Source organism: Schistocerca gregaria, chromosome 4 (genome assembly GCF_023897955.1).
Source record: "Schistocerca gregaria isolate iqSchGreg1 chromosome 4, iqSchGreg1.2, whole genome shotgun sequence".
Lineage (NCBI taxonomy): Eukaryota > Metazoa > Arthropoda > Insecta > Orthoptera > Acrididae > Schistocerca > Schistocerca gregaria.
The window spans coordinates 227,079,828-227,103,660 of NC_064923.1; the positions used below are offsets into that span (position 1 = coordinate 227,079,828).

A 23,833-nucleotide genomic window follows, 5' to 3' on the forward strand; every position below is an offset into this window, starting at 1 on the left:
CTTGCTGAGAAATTGCGTCTGCGGTGTTGTGCAGAAAGAGTATGGCTGCGGGACGCATGATGTCATCCTCGCACGTCACACTGGTCACAGTGCCCTCGACACGCACCAGCTGTGATATGTGGCTGTACTCAATCGCACTCTACACTGTAAGACCTTGAGTTGGCACTGTATGATATGTGCGAATGCTGTCACTGTGATACCGCTCGCCCTACCTACGGGGAACCAAAATGCGGCCAACATTTACGAATAAACAGATCTTGGATTCGTCCGAAAACACTATCTGACGCCCTTCCTTTCCCCAGTGACGTCGTTTCGTATACCATAGCCGTATAGCGCGTTTCTGCACATTCGTCAAAGGTAAGCGAGAAGTGGATGACGCGTACGTGACCCGTGCCGTATTAAATGGCGACGGACTGTCACCCCTGATAGTGTACGACGTGTTCCACAATTGCACTGGAGCCGAGAAGGACGCATATCTTCCTGTAATGCCGTCCGGATGATGTGTCGATCTTCTAAGGGGGGGGGGGGGGAGGGCAAGGGGGGGGGGGGCAAGGGAGGGGGGCGGGACTTGGTAATGCTACCTGACCCACCTCGCCGTGTTCTGCGCCTAGGGCCTTGATTGGACCGTTAGCCACACGCCCTTTGCGCAGCCGAAACGCTTCGTCCCACACGAGCAGCAATTTCCCTGATGGGTACATCATTCTTTCACGCCAATAACGCACCCTCTTTCAGACTGACTAATTTGACGGTATGATTCACGATTACGTCTACGTGGCATCCAGCACTTCTGCACCAGTCACACTCTTACCTGCGGTATAAGGCGAAAATAAGACCCGTAGGTATATTTTAGCGGTAGGTAGTGTTGCGCAACGATATCGATGTTGATCCTGAATCCACGGGCTGACATGGTTGAAATGCTAATCATTTCTTCAAAACATACTAATGTACGTCCTACTCCAGTCGTTCAAGGTGTTCTGTTTATTCTGTGCATGAGTGTAGATACTCAGTTTGCATATTCAAGAAAATCTGTTACTTAGCTCTTTTCCCTGTCATGTCACTAAACCAGTCATTGCAATTCGCATGCGATGAGCAATCACCACTCCGGCAATTCTGTGAATGAATTCGTGTTGCGATTTATGAGAGGCTGCTAGTTGTTTATTATCCTCAATTTTGACAGGATTACAGTGATTGTGTGCCGTGCTCCTAAGAAAGACATGTAGAACCGATCCGACGACAGGTTAACAGGAGCGCACAGTCACTGCAGGCCTTTTCCAGTGCCAGGATAGCGGTCCAGTATGCCCAATTAGCGAGGTATCCATTAAGGGTATGTGAATCTAGCCTTTTGCACAACTGCCGCTGCGTTGTAAAGACCGATAATTCTGCTAATCCAAGTTCAGTAGCACTTGAACTCGCCTGTTAAATGATGCAATGTGAATGACAACAATGTTTAAGACCTTCAGCAGGCTCAGCGATATAGTAACATGGCGGCGTCTTGTGTTATGCGTGTCAGTGAGGAGTGTTTGAACATGAGCGTCTTTATAATGTGCCTTCACGAAACTTTGTTACATTCGTGTTGTAATTCATACCATACGTGCTGATCAACTTCACGCACGGAGTACAAATGGCTTGAAGTTGGCAACATTATAGCCAATACGTAAACATCCTTTCCCCCAAATGCGTCCGCAAGGGGGAGAAAGCTATAGAGGCAGTTGCTTCCTTAGAATTTGGAGTACATACTTATTTTTTCATTACAGAATTCTCATACTCTTCTGGAAGTGATTTCCAGTGTTTCCATGAAACGTCTTGTTTATCCTGCTGCAGCATTTGTGGCTAATCGCAGTGAGATAATGCTACAGTAATTAGAAGCTCTTTTTTAAAGACACTTGGTTATGGAATATGGATCACGGGATCACGGGCCTCATTTCTTTTGAATCGTTCTCCCCTCCGTAAAATACGCACGCTGCTGTACTGCGGATCAAATGAAGGCGGAAAAAAGCCACTCTTGTGCGTCGTGCCGATTTCCGTTAAGGGCTTCTTCGATGTACTGCTCCAAAGTGCCTAGGAGCCGTATCCCAGCTGTATCGGAACGAAGTTTCCTCTCACACTTTCCAACTATAGCTAAGCGCACAGCATCGTGACCATTGTATGGTTAGACAGAACTCCATGTGTGATATCTTGTGCACTACGCTATTCCTAGTGATCGTTAGCACAGAAGCTTTGTTGTCATTACCTCTAGAAGACATCCAAGAGCATTTTTCAACATTTTTGTAAAATTTTTGACTTTTGAAACATGCCTATACAGCCATTTCAACACTGTAAATATTTGACTACAGTTTGTTCAGATTGTACATCAGTTTAAGTCGTGCCCTGCTACGAAGTTATGTTGGTTTAACAATGGACAGGTTCCGACTAGGGTTGCCATCCGTCACGACATACCAAGACCGTCACCGTTATGAACCCTCTTATGCCTACATCCCTAAAACATCAAATTCTGTTCAGATCTTGTAAACTATTGTTGAGTGCTTGGCTCATGTTCGGAAAAACACCATTTAGGGGCAATTTGTAAATGCAGCCTCAGTCAGTTTTATTTTTGTCAACAAGTTTATGTTGACAAGGTCGTCCCACGGATGGTGTTGCATTTTGCGTATCCTGTGTCAACGATGCAAGCACCCTCCAAGTATAGAGCTGCCATTCGGGAAAATAACAGACTTCTCCAGTACTAGCGAGCTGGCACTATTTAGGAAGCGCCACGCGGAAGAATCGGGCAGTTCCCGTTGAACACCGATCAGATAAGGTTGGTCTTTCTAAGTGTAATAAGTAATACGAGAGCAAGGTAGTAATATTTGAAGTGCTTACTGCAGGTATGTAGTACGTGAAGTTTATAGCGACATGTATTTTAATGATTGAGGTGTTACTGATGACTGTTTATCATCTAATAATCTCATCTTATCATAGTTTACGAAAATGTCTAGGGATGGAAAGAAAAAGTGTCAGTTTTCAGACGATTGCACAAACTAATGCTCCTCTGTCAAGAAAGGACGCACGGATACGGATCAGGAAGCGATGTGTGATATTAATAGCTATTTTACCACAGTTACTCACGGAGGTAAGGCAGATGTGACGCATCACATTTCTACGAATAATGATGCAAACACATTCGCGGTAGCATCGACATCAAAACCTATTTCTACATTCTTGATTAAAGAGAATAACGAGGAAGAACTGCTACCGTAGAAGTAACAACAGTTTACAAACTTGGCAAGTATCATCGCTCCTACCGTTCTCTTATCTGTACCGTACGCATCTCGTGGTCGTGCGGTCGCGTTCTCGCTTCCCACGCCCGGGTTCCCGGGTTCGATTCCCGGCGGGGTCAGGGATTTTCTCTGCCTCGTGCTGGCTGGGTGTTGTGTGATGTCCTTAGGTTAGTTAGGTTAAAGTAGTTCTAAGTTCTAGCTGACTGACCTCAGATGTTAAGTCCCATAGTGCTCAGAGCCATTTGAATCAACTGCGAAGTTCATCGACGCGGCCAGAGGAATGTGTTCACCAAATTAAAGAAGCACTAAGAAAAATGTAGAAGGAATCGGATGCCTTCCCCTATGCCCCACAATACTATATCAAACGCTGCTACAGTCTTAACTGTCGACGTTGAAATAATTGTCACGAAAATATTTCGTTTTCACGTACACGCGGTAAGGACAGAGTTCTGATTATACGTTGATGTCAATCATTAGACACTTCTATTTCACTCAAAAACGAGATTATTGTCGTTAATGTCCGTAGTTGAGAAAATTCTTGAGCTTTGGATTCCATTAAAGCAAGTTTTTGACGCCGCAGGGAGTCCACCTAAAGTAAATCAGATTTTTTCTGTAGCCATATCACTAAAATTTACTTAACGTTTCTGCAGTCAAACTTGTTCTGAAAAAATTCAAAAAGCCTGGAGAAGAATTAAGTCTCGATAACTGAAATAAGAAATATATTAATCCACACTCAAAGATGTCTGAATGAAAGGAAGACTGACAGTTTTATTGATATGCAAAACCAGATGGATTTGAACAAATTAAAGAATGAAGATCCTAGAGAAGAAATAATCAATTTGATTTCGAAATCTGAGGCAGAGAAAATGGCTTTTTATATCTTAGCATTTGATTGCTTAGAGAAATAGGCTCTTTCTTTTAATAAATACCAAGTACTTGATTGGATGACACTATCTATGCACCATATATACGCTATGTACATTATCTATACACTGTATAATCGCTTTTTTTCAATTATTACGCAATCTGGGGTTTCAGGTAGTGTCATCCAATCAAATACTGGGTATTTATTAAAAGAAACAGCCCATTTCTCTAAGTAATGAGGTGCTACGGTATAAAAAGTCATTGTCTCTTCCTCGGTATTCGAAATCAAATTAATTCTTGGCTACGGTTTTCATACTTTGATTTGTTCAAGTTCATCCTGGTTTGCATGCCAATAAAACTGGCAGTCTTCCTTTCATTCAGACATCTTTGAGTGTCGATTAATATATTTCTTATTTCAGTTATAGAGACTTCATACTTCTCCAGGCTTTTTGTATTTTTTCAGAGCTAAGAAGCCATATTTATATATAGAGCTTTTCAGAAACTAAGAGTTGCTCTGTAGAATGGAAGTCTAAACACTCTGTAGAAGAAAGGTGGATTTATTTTCTTAAGGAAACAGAAAATCCTGAACCCAAAGCCGAACTGCTAAAATTATGCGGTATTTAGTTTTTCTATTCTCGCACGCAATGCCTCTGTGGAAAGACTACTTTCGTTGATGTCAACCCAGTGGACGGATGAAAGCAATCGATGGCCACCTGTTTCACTACAAGCTGACTTGCATAGGCTTTTATAAATGTGTAAAGGGAAAAAAAGACTTGATGAAAGAGCTGAAAATAAGTGAACTCTACCGCAAGAAGTTCAGTACAATTATTTTCTAAATAAGAAATAATTATATTGAATATTTTTTAAGTCTCAGAGAGTCCCGACGAGGTGATAGCTACATACGACAACCCGACGTAAAACAAGTTTTACATCCACAGTATTCTGAACGAGCAAACAAGACGAAGATGGAAGACAGAACGCACAGAGGTAGTATGCTATAAAAAATCTACTCGTAACACAATAAGAAATGATAAATTAGGTACACATTTGGGATTTTCCTGATTTCGCCACTTCATAATGCTGGAAGGAAGTGAAGCAGCTTAAGGAATCTTGGTAAATAAGTTTATTTGTTACACTGGCTGAAGACTTCTCCAGTAGCCTTTTCTCTTTTGTAAAAACATTCAATTCCGATATTCTCGATTTGGATTCGGGGAACTAGGGCTACCAATATAAGTTATGTTTCACGGCTTTTCTCAAACCATGATCCTTATTAACTTGACTCTGCAATTTTCTACATGTATCTGACTTCTGTATGTGCACTGAATTAATGTGACCATGTTTCTGGGTGTCTAAACTGGGATAATTTTTATAACTGCTTACTGTTGTGAAAGCAACAACGCTCTGTAACTGTTATACATTAGTAAAGCTTAAAAAGAAATGAATAGTAGCACCCAGTGATAATACAACAAGATAATATAAAACATAGGCACATCTTTTGGTACTGTATAGAATTATAATGTATTTAGATCTTTAAAGTCACTGAACAGGACCGACACTTGCTTAATATTAACTAAACACAGCTTTTAACAATGAGTTGTTCATGATGCCATATTTGTGTGATGAATAAATTTGATTCAACAGATGTTTGCCTCCCTGTGTAAAGGGAAAAAAAGACTTGATGAAAGAGCTGAAAATAAGTGAACTCTACCGCAAGAAGTTCAGTACAATTATTTTCTAAATAAGAAATAATTATATTGAATATTTTTTAAGTCTCAGAGAGTCCCGACGAGGTGATAGCTACATACGACAACCCGACGTAAAACAAGTTTTACATCCACAGTATTCTGAACGAGCAAACAAGACGAAGATGGAAGACAGAACGCACAGAGGTAGTATGCTATAAAAAATCTACTCGTAACACAATAAGAAATGATAAATTAGGTACACATTTGGGATTTTCCTGATTTCGCCACTTCATAATGCTGGAAGGAAGTGAAGCAGCTTAAGGAATCTTGGTAAATAAGTTTATTTGTTACACTGGCTGAAGACTTCTCCAGTAGCCTTTTCTCTTTTGTAAAAACATTCAATTCCGATATTCTCGATTTGGATTCGGGGAACTAGGGCTACCAATATAAGTTATGTTTCACGGCTTTTCTCAAACCATGATCCTTATTAACTTGACTCTGCAATTTTCTACATGTATCTGACTTCTGTATGTGCACTGAATTAATGTGACCATGTTTCTGGGTGTCTAAACTGGGATAATTTTTATAACTGCTTACTGTTGTGAAAGCAACAACGCTCTGTAACTGTTATACATTAGTAAAGCTTAAAAAGAAATGAATAGTAGCACCCAGTGATAATACAACAAGATAATATAAAACATAGGCACATCTTTTGGTACTGTATAGAATTATAATGTATTTAGATCTTTAAAGTCACTGAACAGGACCGACACTTGCTTAATATTAACTAAACACAGCTTTTAACAATGAGTTGTTCATGATGCCATATTTGTGTGATGAATAAATTTGATTCAACAGATGTTTGCCTCCCTGTGTAAAGGGAAAAAAAGACTTGATGAAAGAGCTGAAAATAAGTGAACTCTACCGCAAGAAGTTCAGTACAATTATTTTCTAAATAAGAAATAATTATATTGAATATTTTTTAAGTCTCAGAGAGTCCCGACGAGGTGATAGCTACATACGACAACCCGACGTAAAACAAGTTTTACATCCACAGTATTCTGAACGAGCAAACAAGACGAAGATGGAAGACAGAACGCACAGAGGTAGTATGCTATAAAAAATCTACTCGTAACACAATAAGAAATGATAAATTAGGTACACATTTGGGATTTTCCTGATTTCGCCACTTCATAATGCTGGAAGGAAGTGAAGCAGCTTAAGGAATCTTGGTAAATAAGTTTATTTGTTACACTGGCTGAAGACTTCTCCAGTAGCCTTTTCTCTTTTGTAAAAACATTCAATTCCGATATTCTCGATTTGGATTCGGGGAACTAGGGCTACCAATATAAGTTATGTTTCACGGCTTTTCTCAAACCATGATCCTTATTAACTTGACTCTGCAATTTTCTACATGTATCTGACTTCTGTATGTGCACTGAATTAATGTGACCATGTTTCTGGGTGTCTAAACTGGGATAATTTTTATAACTGCTTACTGTTGTGAAAGCAACAACGCTCTGTAACTGTTATACATTAGTAAAGCTTAAAAAGAAATGAATAGTAGCACCCAGTGATAATACAACAAGATAATATAAAACATAGGCACATCTTTTGGTACTGTATAGAATTATAATGTATTTAGATCTTTAAAGTCACTGAACAGGACCGACACTTGCTTAATATTAACTAAACACAGCTTTTAACAATGAGTTGTTCATGATGCCATATTTGTGTGATGAATAAATTTGATTCAACAGATGTTTGCCTCCCTTTGAGTTCAAAAAGTCGTAGATTTCTCAGATGTCCATATTCACCAAAGAAATACTCGATTCAAACATTTGTACAATTACAGAAACACAAATTGTTGTATGTTGAAACCTCAAATGACCGAGAATTGATTTCATTTCTAATTACAAGATCGTTTAAGCTTTCTGGTAGAAACTGATGGCGGCAAGGGAAGTAGACTCCAAATATTGTAACTATCCTTTCCCGTAATTTCTGGCCACTTTAACTGAATAGGTACCAGGTTTCCTCGTACTGAAACTGCTCACAAGAAATTTGTTGTGCTGTGAAACGTGTGCTTGATGATTTGTAGCTCCGCAAAGCTAAGTGTTTCCTAGACGAAGAGACCAAAAACATTATAATATCGATAACTTCTCATCTGAACCAGCACCGAGGGGTCACTTTTGTGCTACTAGAGAACAAACTGCTATAAATCTATCACTGATATTACTGATAAGCATACAGACTTTTTCCTGGTGTGGATAAGGCACTATTAACTGGTATTGCTTTGCCTGCTGCTGCATGCAAAATTCATTGATCCTTCAGTACTCTAGGAAATGTAAAAGTGTGGTTGCGTTCTACAAAAACAGGTTATGTGAGCTGTACATGCTCAGCGTTCACAGAAGAAAAGTGGTTGGATAGTCTGATTTTACTAATTTTGTTATTAATAAATTTGGACAGCGGCCTCGGCGATTGTTACTCGCCTTCAAATAGGATCAGGTGTATTATACTTTGCGTTGTTTCATACCACATAATTAATGAATAGAAGACAAATGACCTTAGAGCAATTCCTAACATCTAACTCCGTGCCCCATGTCGCATTGTGTTTTGTTTTTCTAACTCTTCGGGAAGGTGGAATTCTACGTGACCTCCTCGCGCCGTGAATATCTTCATTTCCGTCTGTCACTAAATGCCTCATTAATGAATACTGGACAAAATTTCACCTAGCAGCTACAGTGTAGCTGTTTGAATGTTGTGACTCTCTGCAGTTGGAAACATGACGTCATAGTCATCAAGACTATCAGTTTGACCGGTATATATCTAGCAGAACTTGGAAGCAAAATGACACTGCTACTGGGGGAGAGACACGTTAGCATCAGTTGCTTGTATTAAATCTTGTGCTTTTATTGTTTTGATTATAAGAAATTATGTTTTCACAACTTGAATTTGAAAACAACATTTTGTGAAAAATAATTTCACATTCTAAATTTTAGAACACGTTTTTAAAGTGAAAACTTTGATTTTTATGGCTAGGTGAGGTTGGGGAACGGGTTTGGGGACGTGCTTGTATGGTTACGGAGGTGCTTTCTGGCACCTAAGATTTTAGAAATTATGCACTGGTAGACAGTAATCTAAGAGAATACATGAAATCATGAACATTTGTTATACATTGCCATTTATCAACCACCCAAAAATGAAGTACGTTATCGCAAACACATTAGTAACTCATCAGGAGCGGGTTCCGGTGAATTACAGGGCCAGTCACGTTTCACGTACAGTGGCCGTTTGTGAGACAATTGAGGAGTGTTAGAGCAAGTTATCAGCTCAGCTGGCGTCAAGGAACTACTGAGCGCCAATAAACGGATCCATATGATCAGTTTCGTGCCTATACAGTGTTCATTTGAAATACTATGGGGGACAAACAGTGCACTAATTTCGTCACCCTGACCTGTAAGATGCTTTGCTACCACGTCCGAGCCTGCCACCAAAAGACTGCCATTCGGGACGAATAGGGTAGATTATAAGTCCAGTAACCACGGTTCAGTATTCCCCAAAGCAATGTGCAAAACAATACACACGTTTGGTAACGCCCGATCAATTTTCCGCTAAAACTGCCTGATCTGTTTCTAAAGACGTCGACGTAAACAAGACGAAAAACTCTGACACTTCTTTCGTTTCGTCCCCTGTCACTCTGAAGAGACATAAGCTGTCTAGACGAGAGTATCTGCTTAGTCTGAACAAATCTCTAAACGAAAAGTGTTCGTTGCCGTTTTCGAACACGTAACAAAATAATCAGCTGCCCTAAATAACGTGACTTAGATGGCGTCCAATTTTGTCCAATCATTCACGCGTGGCAAAATGCTTCATGTACTTTTGAGACACTGCATGGTGAACGCGCCTTATAAACTTCAACTTTTACGAGGCGCTATTAAATAAGTCACTAAGTGACCGATCCGGTGAATGAGGAAGCGATTCAACGTACGCACATAAACCAATCAGGTGCTCAGTGAAACATTTTTTGAATGAAACCATAATAACTCCTGAACTGCAAAGTATATTAAGATAAAGATCATGGACTTGAAATGATGAACAGCAGGCTGAAATTCTAGAACTAGGAGAATACGGAATTATAAAACTTGAGACTGAATAAGATGTGGTAGAAATTCTGTGGGGCACTGGAGAAAGCGCTAAATGAAGGTATCGTGAGTAGTGGAAGAGAAATGGAGTATGACAAAGAAGAAAATAGGGCAGGACAGAAACTCATACGAATATAGAAAGTGTAGACAAATAAGCTGTGCGTGGCGTAGTGGTTACTAGAGCTTACGGATGAATGCAGGAAGCAAAACAATCTTGCCAATGAAAGAGGGAAACAAGGGTATAGGTAGGACGGAAAGCATTAAAAGGAAGAAACAAAATGAGTGAAATAAATTGAGAAATGTCTTCCAAGTCGTCAGTGTGCCACCAGTCGAGACGCCTAGGAGACGGTAGCTAAATCAACGCTAGGCAAAGAGTTGCCGCAAGAAGTGGAATCGGTATAGCCCTGCGCACGGCTTACTGTTGTCAACAGAAGGTGCTATGAATTGTGTATGTCTGATTCTACGCAAGATACACATGGGATAAGGCCGACACTTGCACTGTGGTGCAAATATTTTAAGTGGAATTAAGATAAGCGGGAGTAAGAAATAAAACGAAATAGAAATAATCTTTAACGGGGAAAGCGGGTCCCTTGCGTCAAAATACCCAGAAAATATCTCTAACAACTTCAGAAATTTTGTCGCTGTAATTCTGGGTCATGCTATACGGTTTTAAGTATTTATTTAAGTGTGGATGTTGACTTCAGAACTGCACAATGAAGCCGTCGATTTCAAGCATCAGTGTCTCAGAACATTTCTTCATGAAATCGATCGCATCTTTCGCCGTACACCATGATTTTCCTAGTGTACCACGATCAGAAACAGAGCTCGACAGTTTCGAGCAGAGGTGCGTAAGTAGCTGTTCCGGTGGGGTGTGATACGCACAGTACCCTGCAAATGGAAGGTGGACGGGGCGTGGGTTGGGGGTGGGAACTGAAGGAACTAATGTTATGATGTCAGCTGCATCGGGACTTCATGCGGAATCAGCGGCAACTAGTGAAAATACGAAAATATGTGCTGAATTATTTGCGTTAGCCACTGCGTCACTCGCGTACAGTGTTCGTCGTAACTGCTCGGACTCTCTAGGTACGTCCCTCGATCAACCCACATTTTCACATGGCGCTGCCTGCCCGCAGTATTCCTCGTGGTCCTCCACTCTCGCTACTTTGAGATTCCCGAGGGAGGTCGAACATAATTGTGAATCCTCACTGGAGATGGTGGATTCACTGTGCAAAGCCCTCAGCTGACATCACTAGTTCCTTTCCTTTCCTTTCGTTTCATTTCCCCGCCAACACCTTCAATTTACCCTATACATTTCGGCCGCTGTCCAGAGCGACTTTCATTACCTTCTGGTGGCACTGAAGGCACGTGACGCGGTAACAAAAATATGTAAGTGGAGCAGACAGGGACGGGGGTATCCCCAGCGAAGATATGGGCTGCAAATGGGGAAATCCATTGAGATAAGCGACTTCGACAAAAGGCAGATTATTATTACGTAGAGCCTGCCAATGAGTATTTCGAAAGTGGCGGAGCTGGTCCAATGTTCACTTGCTACTGTCATGAGCAGCTACAGAAAGGGATAGGAGGACAGTGAAACTGCCCGCATCTCGTGGTCGTGCGGTAGCGTTCTCGCTTCCCGCGCCCGGGTTCCCGGGTTCGATTCCCGGGATTTTCTCTGCCTCGTGATGGCTGGGTGTTTTGTGTTGTCCTTAGGTTAGTTAGGTTGAAGTAGTTCTAAGTTCTAGGGGACTGATGACCATAGATATTAAGTCCATTAGTGCTCAGAGCCATTTGAACAGTGAAACTACCACTAGACGCTAAATGTGGCGCGCCCACGACTCTTCACAGAACATGTGATTTGGAGGCTTGTCTGCTCTCTAAAGTAGGACAGATTGTGATCTGTGGAATTTCTGCCGAAAGAGTACAATATTGCTACACGCACAAGTGTTTCGGAGCACACGGTTTATCGTACACATTGTTGGACATGGAGCTCCGCACCAGACCACCCCTATGTGTATATATATTGACCTAAAGACATGGTCAGTTAGCATTTAGTGGGTAGTGGACGATCGGAGTTTACCTTCGATAAATGAAAACGAGTTGACTCTTCTGGTGAATCACAGTTTTGCTACAGTAGGTCGCTTGTCGTCACCACAAACGCAGTCGTCGATGTGAACGGGGGCTCGAAACGTACAGCGCACCACGGACACAGGCTGGTGAGAACCATATTATGCTGTGGCAGACATTCTCCTGCGCTTGCAGGGGACCTGTGGTAGTACTCAAAGACTCGCTGACTGCTGCGAACCAGCTGTACCCCTTCACGTTCGGTATCTTCCCCGACGGAGATGTAATCTTTCAGAGGCGAAATTGACTGTGGCTTGGAGCCATAGCTACACTGGTTTTAGGAGCATTACAGTGCTGTCTCGGAGACCAAACGTAAATCCCATGGAAGCCACCTGTGTCGCTATCGGGCACCATTACCGCGTACGCAAATCAACGGCACGTTATTTACGCGAATTATGTGACCTGTGCGTAGATATCTAATGCTGCATACTTCCACAGACCTACCAAGAAACAGTCGGTTCTCTGGTACACAGAATCGGTGATGTATTTCGTTCCAAATAAGGACGAACAAGCTACTAAGCAGGTGAACATAATGTTATGGCTCATCAGTTATGTACCACGGCTGCAGATTCCGCGTCGTATATTTCCTTTCGTACATGTCCGAATGAACAGACATCACGCATTCATACAATGACTGTAATCGAGTCGTTTCTTTAGAAACATTTGCTGTCTCCCAGGTGTCCTATGTAAATATTTAATCAGTATAATCAAACAAACGGTTGACGCTCCCAACAAGAATCCATTTGGTTGCAATGGAACGTAGCGTTTTGAATATTACGAGCAGAAACCAATTCGTGAAAACATGCTAAATTTTTTGAGGCCCGCTCACTCGGACTGTTTATGATAATCTCAGTTTACATAGTTTCGACGTGGGTCTTGCGTCTGCAAATGTCATCTATATATATAAAAGAAACTCGTGTTAGTTACACTATTTATAACTCAACAACGGCTGGACCGATTTGGCTAAATATTGGTGGAGAGGTAGCTTAGAACCAGGAGACGGACATAGGATACTTTTTATCACGTTCGACCGCTATAAAACGTGGTGTAGCAAAAACGCATCTGGCATGGAGTAACAAAACGGAAATGTCAGCTAAACGTCACTATAAAACGTGGTATTACAAAAACGCCTCTGACATGGAATAGCAAAACGCAAATGACAGCTAAACGTCTATGGATAGGTATCAGTATATATCATTAATTAAAAATTATAAAAAATAATTTGTATTTTACGAATCATCTTTAACAATGCCGCGACCAACACGATCGAATATAGTTCCAAGATCAATGGCTGCAGACGAAATAAAAGCTCTCCTCATATCATCGAATCTATAGCGCCACGCGAAGAAACTTCAGCTGACAATAAACATGAGAGTTGTATTGCTTAGTGATGCATCTGCCGAAGATTTCTCTGAGCAATTGCTGGCTATCGGAAATGGTCGAGTACCTGTCGAAGAATCGAGCCGATTGAGTTCATTCCCTCATAATTTCTGTAACTTTGTCTCATCGAAAGACTAACTTATCAACAAAGTATTCCCAAATATCATTACTAGCTACAAAAGTAATGAATGATTGAGTGAGCGAGCAATTTTAACGGCTAATAATAAATATGTAGATGACGTAAACCACATAATTCAGAATGAGATCATTGATTAAGTGCATTCATTAAAGTCCGTTGACTGTGTAACAAATGAAGATGAAGCCACCAACTATCCAATTGAATTTTCAAACTCCTTGGATGTGCGTGGCTTACCATCGCACAATTTACGCCTAAAAGTTGGCTCCGTAGTAATCATGCTTCGAAACATAAACCAACTAAATCTGTGCAACGGTACGCGTTTGGTGGTAAGTAAATTGATGAACAATGTTATTTACGCGACGATACTCAAAGGTAAATTCGAATGTGAGGTAGTACTCATTCCGAGTATCCCGATAATCCCAACTGATATGCCGTTTGAGTTTACAAGACTTCAATTTCCGATCCGTCATGCATTCGCTATAACCATTAACAAATCACAAGGCCAATCCTTGAAAGTTTGTGGTTTAAATCTGGAACATCCATGTTTTTCACATGGTCTGCTATATGTGGCATGTTCATGGGTCGGAAGACCATCTGCGTTGTTTTTTCTTGCGCCTAATAATGAAACAAAAAATGTTATCACAAGGTACTTAATTGAAGAGCGAAAGCTGTGCACCAAAAACATAAAGCAACATTAAAATATTTAACTTTTTTATTGGTATTTCCTAATAAAAAATGAACTGAACATCCAAAATATAATTATTTATTGGCTTCATGGCGGAACAGAGTTCGCCGGGTCAGCTAGTTTGATATGAATCACTAACACTAAAAGCGCTCTCGTAAATACCATAGCTTGTGCAATGTGAAAAATAATGCCGATTTTGAGTCACAGAGACGGGCATTGTTCGTGGTGCTTAAAGTATGGATTGATTGATATCCTTACCTGAAACCATATGTGGCGTGGGGTTGTTATGGCCAGCGTCTTTGACTCTAAGCGGTGGCGCCATCCTGGCCCGGAAACCGGAGCTAGAGGCGCAGAACGGCGGTCAGTCCCAATTGGCACGAGGAGACGACAGTTTCCCCCTGGGCAAGCTCAGTACGGATTTCTTGCGCATTTTTCTGGCTAAAGGCATCATTAGCTTTGGGAGACATCGGTGTTTATCCATATTTCCAGGTCGACTTTGCATATACAGGTGTGGTGAAACTGTGGCCTGAGGTTTTGTACGACAGTGGTATGCTAGGTGCCCTGTGGTCAGCAAACGATTGCATTTATGCTGTATAACGAGTGCCTACGTTTCAAGTTACGCCCCTTGTTGTGGGTACTAGTGATGACAAGTCAATATTCTGTTGACATTTTGCTGATAATGGTTGTGATTACACCACGCAGTTGAATCTCTTGAAACTTGTAATTCGTATCTTAGATCGTGCCGTTTCTCACTTCGTCATAACCTTTCTGATTATATGTGTCTTATGCCACACGTGGCAGGCGGATGCGGAATGAGGTATTTCTGTGTGATATAAGCATTACAGTGACAAACACTCAAATGTATACGCACGTAGTAACTGGTATTTAAGAATGATGAAAAGGTATCCCTCTATTTAAGAAAAAAAAGGGCGTTGGCTTTTTACTCGTGCTGTTAGGACATGATGCTTGAGCTTATTTTCTTTCCAGGTGTGTTTGAAACTTGTGTAAAGTTCTAGTGCTATATGACAATCTAAATTGTAATATGTTATCACTCTGTTACTTTTTGGAAAAATTATTGTCTACGTAGCCGGTTTGAAGTTGCTGGGGCGCATGGGTTGTCAACCACACTGGGGTCTGGTCTCTCTCAAATGTTGGTGATGTAATGTAACCGTAAGGGCTGTTAATGTTACCTCATTGTGAGAGTGCGTTAGATGCTTTAATTGCCTGGTGTGCGACGGGTGGAAATAAATTGTACAAAATTAATTAATTACTATTCCATGATTAGCAAAAAACTGTGCCTGTTGCATTGTGTAGTCTAAATAATTATTATTGTTTTAAGGTTCTTCTGGTCAAGAAGTTTCAGTAAATTTTAACTGCGTAAATAATCATTATCCTTTACGAATCTTTTGGTTTAGTAATTTCAAATAAATTAAAATTTCAAAAGAAAGTAGTTACATTTAGTTGCGAGTATCCACAAATTGTTTCATTGAAAGTAATTTGCTAAATTTCCACTGCAAAATATCATCCACAGAAGGTGTACCGAAAAAACAATATTTTGATTAATGATTTAATCATTTGTAATCATTGGTGAATGTTTAGTTTTAATGAAAATATTAAAACGTTAGAGTGCGTTTCTAACACCTATTCTTCGGTCCGTACAGCCTTCTGGTGCATAGATGGTAGCAGGGTAAATGTATCTGGTTGGCTAGGGTGGACTGACACACTGTTACTCAGATTGCTGTCATTTGTGTTCTGCTTCAGGTGGGCCAAGGAGACGCTGAGAGACCCTACATGCTTCCGGTGAGATGAGCTCTCGTACGAGATTTAAAAAAGAGACGTATCGATTCACAAAGAATGCTGGATGAATTGGTGCAGCAATAATGACTTACCACTGGAAGATATATTACTTTCAAGCTCCACCAAGACGAGTTAAACCAGACCATCGGCGCATTGCGCGCTGTGCTTCAGGATTTTGAAGTACATAAAGAGTTATTTCGCGAATGAAGACATACTGTTGGCCTCCTTAGACGACTAGAGGCACTTTTTCAACATTACAAACACAGGTTAACGGATGAGCCGGGCGTGGCGGGAGATGACGTTTCTACATGTAAACCACTAACGACAGAGATTCGTCATCTGTTCGTTGGGATGATAGGTGTGTATAAAGGGTTCCCCAAATGCAAAAATCTCAGATGAAAATATTGAAAAATCAGGGAGAGGTGAGGAATAATATACCAAGTCGCCTAATCCGTTACAAGAGTTTATTCTAAGGTGTAAAAATTTCGCAGGTAACTCTCTTGCGCGAATAGTAGAATTTTTAGTATTATTGGTAGATGTCCAAGAATAGGACAATTCCGGAGACGGAATTGTTACGGTTATTACCCTCTAATTTGGAAGGAACCTTGAGAGAACCGATATTAGAATCATTAGAATACAATCATGGAATAGATGAGTTGCGAAGGAACATTTGTAATAATGTGACACCTCTGCGGAGCTTTCAAGTCTCAGTATATGCACAATATGGAAAGAAGCTGCTGTGGAAGGAGTTCACTGACGCATAAGAAACTAGAATTCAAGACACAGTAAAAGTATTATGCCTCCAGTACACGGAAATACAAATACTAAGCCCCAATCCGTTGCTATTAAATCACAAGATAGAAACACAGCGGTTTTCTGCACAGCACCTCCCACATTGCAACAATTCCATGGACTAGTACCCAAATACCGGCTACACCAAATTATAACCGAGCGGCGGAACGGATTTTACATAGTTATACGGAACCAGTGATGAGTTGTGGGGAAACGTTACAAGTGCGACGGAAGTGTGGATAAATGTGGACTTAATAAAGGGAGGTGTACTAAAGATTGACGGTGGGAAACGAAGGCCGTTAGCAATGTTATGAAACGTGTCCCTCAACTCAAGTTCACACAGGGAATTACTAACAGAGAACATAGGAATATACGTTTAGTATGTTGCCAGGAGGAGGCAATTTAGTTGACCCAGGAAGTTCAATAACGGTGGTGAACGAACAATGGTACACATTAGGTGGACTGATAAGGCAAGAATGAGGAAATTTTGCACAGAATCGGAGAGGAAAGAAATATTTGGAAATCATTGACAAGAAGAATGGACAGGGTGATAGAAAATCTGCTAAGACATCAGGGAATGACATTCATGGTACTAGAGGGGATGTAGACGGCAAAAACTATACGAAAAACAGGTTCGAATACATCCTACAACTAATTGAGGACGTAGGTTGCAAGTACTACTCTGGTATGAAGACGTTGGCAGAGGAGAGGAATCCCTGGCAAGCCGCATCAAACCAGTCCGAAAACTGATGACTCAAAACAATAAAAAAAATGTGCACATTGTAAGTGACCTGCTGCGAGTAATGAAGCGAGAAACGACTGGATCTAACATACAGATCACAACTACTCCTATGAGAGTCAAGTGTGTCTTGTGAACACAGCCGTTAGCAGCAAAATGTTAATAGAATACTGATTTGTCATCACTACTATCCACAATAGGCAGCACAACTAGAAATGTAGTTATACAGCAGAAATATAGGCGAAAAACGCACTGTTATACGTACTGCCCTAATCCTTTGCTGTCTATAACTGTTTTTTTTTCCTTTATTGTCATTTTACACGTTACACAAGGTGGACTGGCTGCGGCAACTTAACGCCGCTCTTCAGCCACAGGCAATACAAAGAGAGAAACACACTGAAGACACAGAAGTAACATAACGGTGGACAAAAAACAGGAGACACAGTAATGAAAAAACACGAAGCCTTTCACATGCGACGAAAAACAAAGAAACCCCCAGCACTGTACATGAAACACTGATGAGTGAGGTGACACACGTGAGCGACTGAGCGTGGGCGGCGAAAACACTGAAGCACAAACACGACGGCACACACACAAAAACGATGGCGATGATCTCCGGCGCTCTAAAGTTCACGTGACGTGTGCGAGTCCGGGTAGCTGCCAAAAGGGGAAAAAAGTAGTGGTGGGGGTAGAGGGGAGAGTGCCGATGCCAGTGGCAGTGAAGATGGGGGGAGGAAAGAAGGTATGGGGGTATGGGAAGACCAGGGGGAGGAAGGGAGGGGGGAGAGTAGGGAGAGAAGGTGCCCTAAGAATAAAACACAGGAAGTGGAAGATGAGGATCCAAGTTGATAGGAGGGGTAGATGGAGGGGATGAGGGCATCATCAGGGAGGGGGAGCTGGTGGAAGCCACCTTGGGAGAGGGTAAGGAGAGTGGAGAGATGGAGAGTAGGTGGGACGTGGGAATACAGGTGCAGTAGCAGACGTGGGTGGGAGAGGAAGTGAGACACAAGTGGATGAGGGTGATCAAGTTTACGGGAGGTGTAGAAGATCTGTATCCATTCGAGGAAAAGGAGGAGGTGTGGGAACGGAATATGGTCGTACAGGATCTGCGTGGGGGAGGGGAGACGGATTTGATAGGCGAGGTGGAGAGCATGACGTTCTAGGATTTGAAGGGATTTCTAAAAGGTAGGAGAGGTGGAGACCCAGGCAGGGTGCGCGTAGCAGAGGATAGGGCGGATGGTGGAGGGGTCCAGCCCCATGTGCATCCAGAGAGGAGCTTGAGGAGATGGAGTTGGGAGTGTGCTTTGGCTTGGAATGACTGGAGATGGGGCGTCCAGGAGAGGTGACGGTCAAGGGAGACGACAAGGTATTTAAGGGTGGGGTGAGGGTGATAGGACGGCCATAAATGGTGACATAGAAGTCGAGGAGGCGGAAGGAAGGTGTGGTTTTGCCTACAATGATCACTTGGGTCTTAGAAGGATTGACCTTGAGCAACCACTGGTTGCACCAAGCGGTGAACCGGTCAAGATGGAGAAGGTGTAGGAAGCGTTGCAGGATGGGGGATGGGGGCGAGGGCAAGGAAGGCGGTGTCGTCGGCGTACTAAAGAAGGTGGACGGGGGGGGGGGGGGGGTGAAGGCTGCGGCATGTCTATAGGTCACCTAGCAGAGTACTGTTGTACAAAAACCAACAGTCTCTGCACAGGCCACAGCTGCACGATATCTCCGTATTCATACACGACCCTGGAGTCTGGGTAAACACTGATCTGTCCCAAGTTCCACTGAGTGCCTTTAGCCAGATAAATTCTCACGAATTCCGTCCTGAGCTTGGCCAATAAGAATCATCTATCTCCTCATGCCAACTCACACTGACCACCACTCTGCGCATCTACCCCAGATTTTCGGTCCAGGGTTTCGCCACCGACAAGCGTCAAAAACGCTGGTCGTCACAAATTTGCCACTCCACAGCACATATCTTTGGATGAGGATACGGAAAATTCATCGCATAGAGTATTTATAAAGTGAATATAGGCAGCTAGCAAAATTATTTTGAAATATGGCATATGAAATAAACATAATGCCTAAATTAACCCTGTTTTGTCTAGCCCCACCGACTCTGAACAAACAATTGGTCACTTAACTCACCCTCTTCTGTAGTTTTTCGGGTAGAGCAGGTTTCACTATGGACATCACCATGTTCATTATCTTCGGTGCGTTTAGAAAATGTATGGCTCTGATTCTCTTGGCGTAAGCTGTCTGCAAACAAAAGACAGTAGCAGACGCATGTTAGTTTCAAAAGCTGAAGAAAACAATGAGATTAATATATCATTTCCACTTTACTGTTGCCGGTAAAAAGAGAACTCCCAAATGTTGTCAATTAAATACGTACCCTGGAAATCAGTTCAAGTGCCCGAACGTCGCGAACCGTCAACTTGCTCAAGTGTCCAGTTGATACGTTCTGTAGGTCGATCAGGAAGATGTATCCGACGGAGTAGTCATACGACAGAACGAAATTCATTATCATGAGACTAGCCTTCACTACATGCACAGGGTTTATATTCGTAGGGTCTGGGTCGATACCGGCTAGGACCCCAACTCGATGAAACTGTGGCGTGAGGCGAGGCATCGTAGGTACTTTCCTGGAAACGAGTTGCTAGACATTATGCATAGAAGGAACGTACGTGTAGCAGACATAATAAATCTCTTAAAATCTGCTTAAATTAGTGCAAAACAGATACTGCATCTGATAAATCGCACTGGTAACGATAATTGAAAAATAAATTGCAATAGTGATTTCTGACGTAAATAAAGTAATTCATTTGCACTTTAATTCTGATTTTCCTCTTCACATATTTTACAGGGATCTGGGTGTCAGGTGACAGAGACTAAATCTGAGTCCAGAATACAAAAAAAAGTATGGTATCAGTGAGACTAGATGCCTGTGATGCGCATTATAATTCTGATATAGCTAGGCACCTACATTTGGCATGCGTCAACATCACGTGATCAGCGGCAGCAAACCGTTGTGCCTTCTTAGTGTATTTTAAACTGAAGAAAATTCACTTCGGAAAGAGTTTACATGAATATGGATATTTCATTTAATGATGCCGATGACACCAGACAAAGATCTAATAGGCTCTCATTAACAATTTAAAAGTATATATTTGCTAGAGAATTCCATTTCTGATTCGTATGAATCATAATGTCTAGACTGATTTCAACAAAAACATAATTTATAACTGATTTTTGTACTTCACAAGTGTTAAATGAAAAGACAATAATTTGTTGCTAAGCATAATATACGTTTTATTTTACCAAAAACGCTGAAAAAAATAAATGTTGTATTGACTGAAGCTGACGTTTGTGTTAGAGATCAGGATTTTAGAGTGAGAACAGCCTCAAATGTTATTTCAAATTAATTTATGGATATATTACCTAAAAAATGACAGTTATATTTTATTCAACAAAATAACACTTTCACAAGACTTGGTAGCAATATTGTAATTTACGATTGCACATAGATTATTGTTAAAATTTAAGACACTGTATACACAAAACAAAACGTTTGTCCACAGTCATATGTTTCGTGAAGTGCTACACTCAGACATGACACTTTATATCCTTCTCAGTCACTAGATGGCACGCACGTATTTCCTATAAATACGTCAAAAATTTATGTAATAATTTCTTTTTTGTCTTTTTCTTCTTTTCTAACTAAAACAAATAACAAACAAAAGTGTGAAATAGCTTAACCGAATATGTTCATATGAGCATGCTAATGTTTTAAATCACTAAACGATATATAACTTGCTTAGGCGCGGTATCGTTTCAGTGTCTTATGCATAGCCTGAAGCTGATGAACTAACTTTGATAGCAAGAAATAAATTACGGGTACAAACAGTTGATGATTAAAGGCAGCATAAAAAGTTTCATGAGATCCAAAGAATGAAAATAAATTCCATTACTGCTCATGAACAGTTCCTACAGATTTGAAAGGCGTCGTGGTGCAGCATGGTCTATAAACTTACCTGACGAAGCTGAAAATACCACATGGTGTAAAATAGCCTGAAACATCTGTCAACGAATCGTTGAATACGATAATGAATTACCTTGTTCTTGTCTTCAGCCTCTAGATGAAATAAACGTGATAAGTTTTATAATTACCACAAACACAAATAAACCAGATCGCCTATTTTAGAAATAGAGAAAGGCACCGTAGAACACTATTAGATCTGGACCATCAGTAACCATCGGTACCTGGTGGAAAAAGAAAATTTTGTTGTTTGTAGACTCCGTTTTCTGGCTAGTTACAAATTAAGAGCTTCTCAGCTGTGGAAATCGATATGGATAGCAGTGAATCTAAAAATAATGTTTATTGGTGTGGACATAACGACTCGTTTGGCAGGCTATTACTCATAATTTCCGGAGTACGTAACAAATTGTATACAATGTAAGCACACTGTGTTAAATATTAGGCACTCTGAAGGTTTGGAAATAAACATGTGGATGATTTCTCTCCTGAATTTTACTTACGTGCACTTCAGAGCTGTAATAATGTCTTCCCCTAGTGGATCTCTGTTCATTAGTAGTTCGGGGAACCTCTTCTTCAGTGTGTAGCTGGCATCGAGTATCTGTTTCACCATCTCCGTCCTGCATTTACAGCTTATGTACAATCGTTCCAGCCGTTCATCGTCTGTTGTGAAATAAAAAAATATGAGAATCAGAAGACGAATTAATAAGGTAGCTCAGTCATCTCAGAAGGTTCCAAGTAGTTGCTCTAACATTCCAACAGCTATTCCATATGATTTACGAGAACGAATGGTCCATACAGACATGTAGGTCTGAAAACAGGGATTCGTGTCTGATTTTTACAGGTAAGGAAATCATGGATGAGGAAAAGGATTGTAATTATGAGGTCAAAAGCAAGTTATGTTGTCGGAGCATGTTAATGGCGAACAATTTTGAGCGGAAGTAGATACAGTAAAAGTAGCTACCGGCATAAGTATCGCAAAACAGTGATATTATGTATCATTTCATTACGTTTGCAATTAGAACGTCTATAGAAAGTGAAGGAGGAATTAATCCAATATCTTTACTGACATGTGCCACATCATTTAAATTTGCTTGTAGTGCACGACTAAGATACACCACGCCTAGTCATAAACACTTTTAAAATTGCAACCGAGCCATGCGTTCATTTAGAAGATGCTGTCAAATGAAGACGAGAAAGATGCACAAAAAGTGTGTAAACTGTTTATTATTTCAAAAATAGTCACAATAACTGCGAATAAATTTCTACCAGTGTGAGACAATACGGTCAATGTCTTCTTGAAAAATGATTGCGGTTGCCTACTGACACACGTTGTACCCATGCGTGCACGTCTTCGCCCGAGAAAGTCGACGCACACAAATGTCTGCCTTCATAACTTCAAAAATGTTTAAATCTTATGACGAGAGGATGCATACTCTCACAGATTGCAACATAGTGAAAGAACTGGAAGTGAGGTGTAGCAAAGCTAATGCAGTGAGCGCTCAGCAACGATCTACTCTCTACTGCAAGAAGGAAGTCAGTACCAAGACTAAGTTATCTGTGCACCGTTCAATCTTTAGACCAACTTTGATGTATGGGAGCGAAAGCTGGGTGGATTCAGGTTACCTTATCAATAAGGTTGAGGTTACGGATATGAAAATAGCTAGGATGATTGCAGGTACTAGTAGGTGGGAACAATGGCAGGAGGGCGTCCACAATGAGGAAATCAAAGAAAAACTATGAATGAACTCTATAAGTGTAGCAGTCAGGCCGAACAGGCTTAGATGGTGGGGTCATGTCACACGCATGGGAGAAGCAAGGCTACCCAAGAGACTCATTGGTTCAGCAGTAGAGGGTAGGAGGAGTCGGGGTAGACCAAAGAGATGGTACCTGAATTCGGTTAAGAATGATTTTGAAGTAACAGGCTTAACATCAGAAGAGGCACCAATGTTAGCAGTGAATAGAGGATCATGGAGGAATTTTATAGGGGGGAATATGCTCCAGACTGAACGCTGAAAGGCATAATAAGTCTTAAATGATGATGATGATGATTACGAGAAGTCGACCCTGTGTGGAGGATGTATAAGGATACCCGGAGAAATTTCTGCAACATAACTGAAACAACTACGGCAGTATATTGACCACAACGCTGCAGAAGTTTCGCTCAGAAGCCCTTACACATCTTCCATTCAATACCGATTTCACGCC

General features: G+C 41.2%; 1 protein-coding gene across 1 annotated transcript in view; it reads right to left on the reverse strand.

The window, feature by feature from the left end:
* Window positions 1-23,833, reverse strand: part of LOC126267259 (alpha-tocopherol transfer protein-like) — a 56,437-nt gene that overhangs the window by 14,961 nt on the left and 17,643 nt on the right. Inside the window, exons 3-5 of the mRNA XM_049972324.1 lie at window positions 22,129-22,288; window positions 19,985-20,234; window positions 19,741-19,851 (exon numbers count right to left, since the gene is read on the reverse strand). Of these exons, the coding sequence (XP_049828281.1) occupies window positions 19,741-19,851; window positions 19,985-20,234; window positions 22,129-22,288 (521 nt within the window). The remainder of the gene's footprint in view (window positions 1-19,740; window positions 19,852-19,984; window positions 20,235-22,128; window positions 22,289-23,833) is intronic.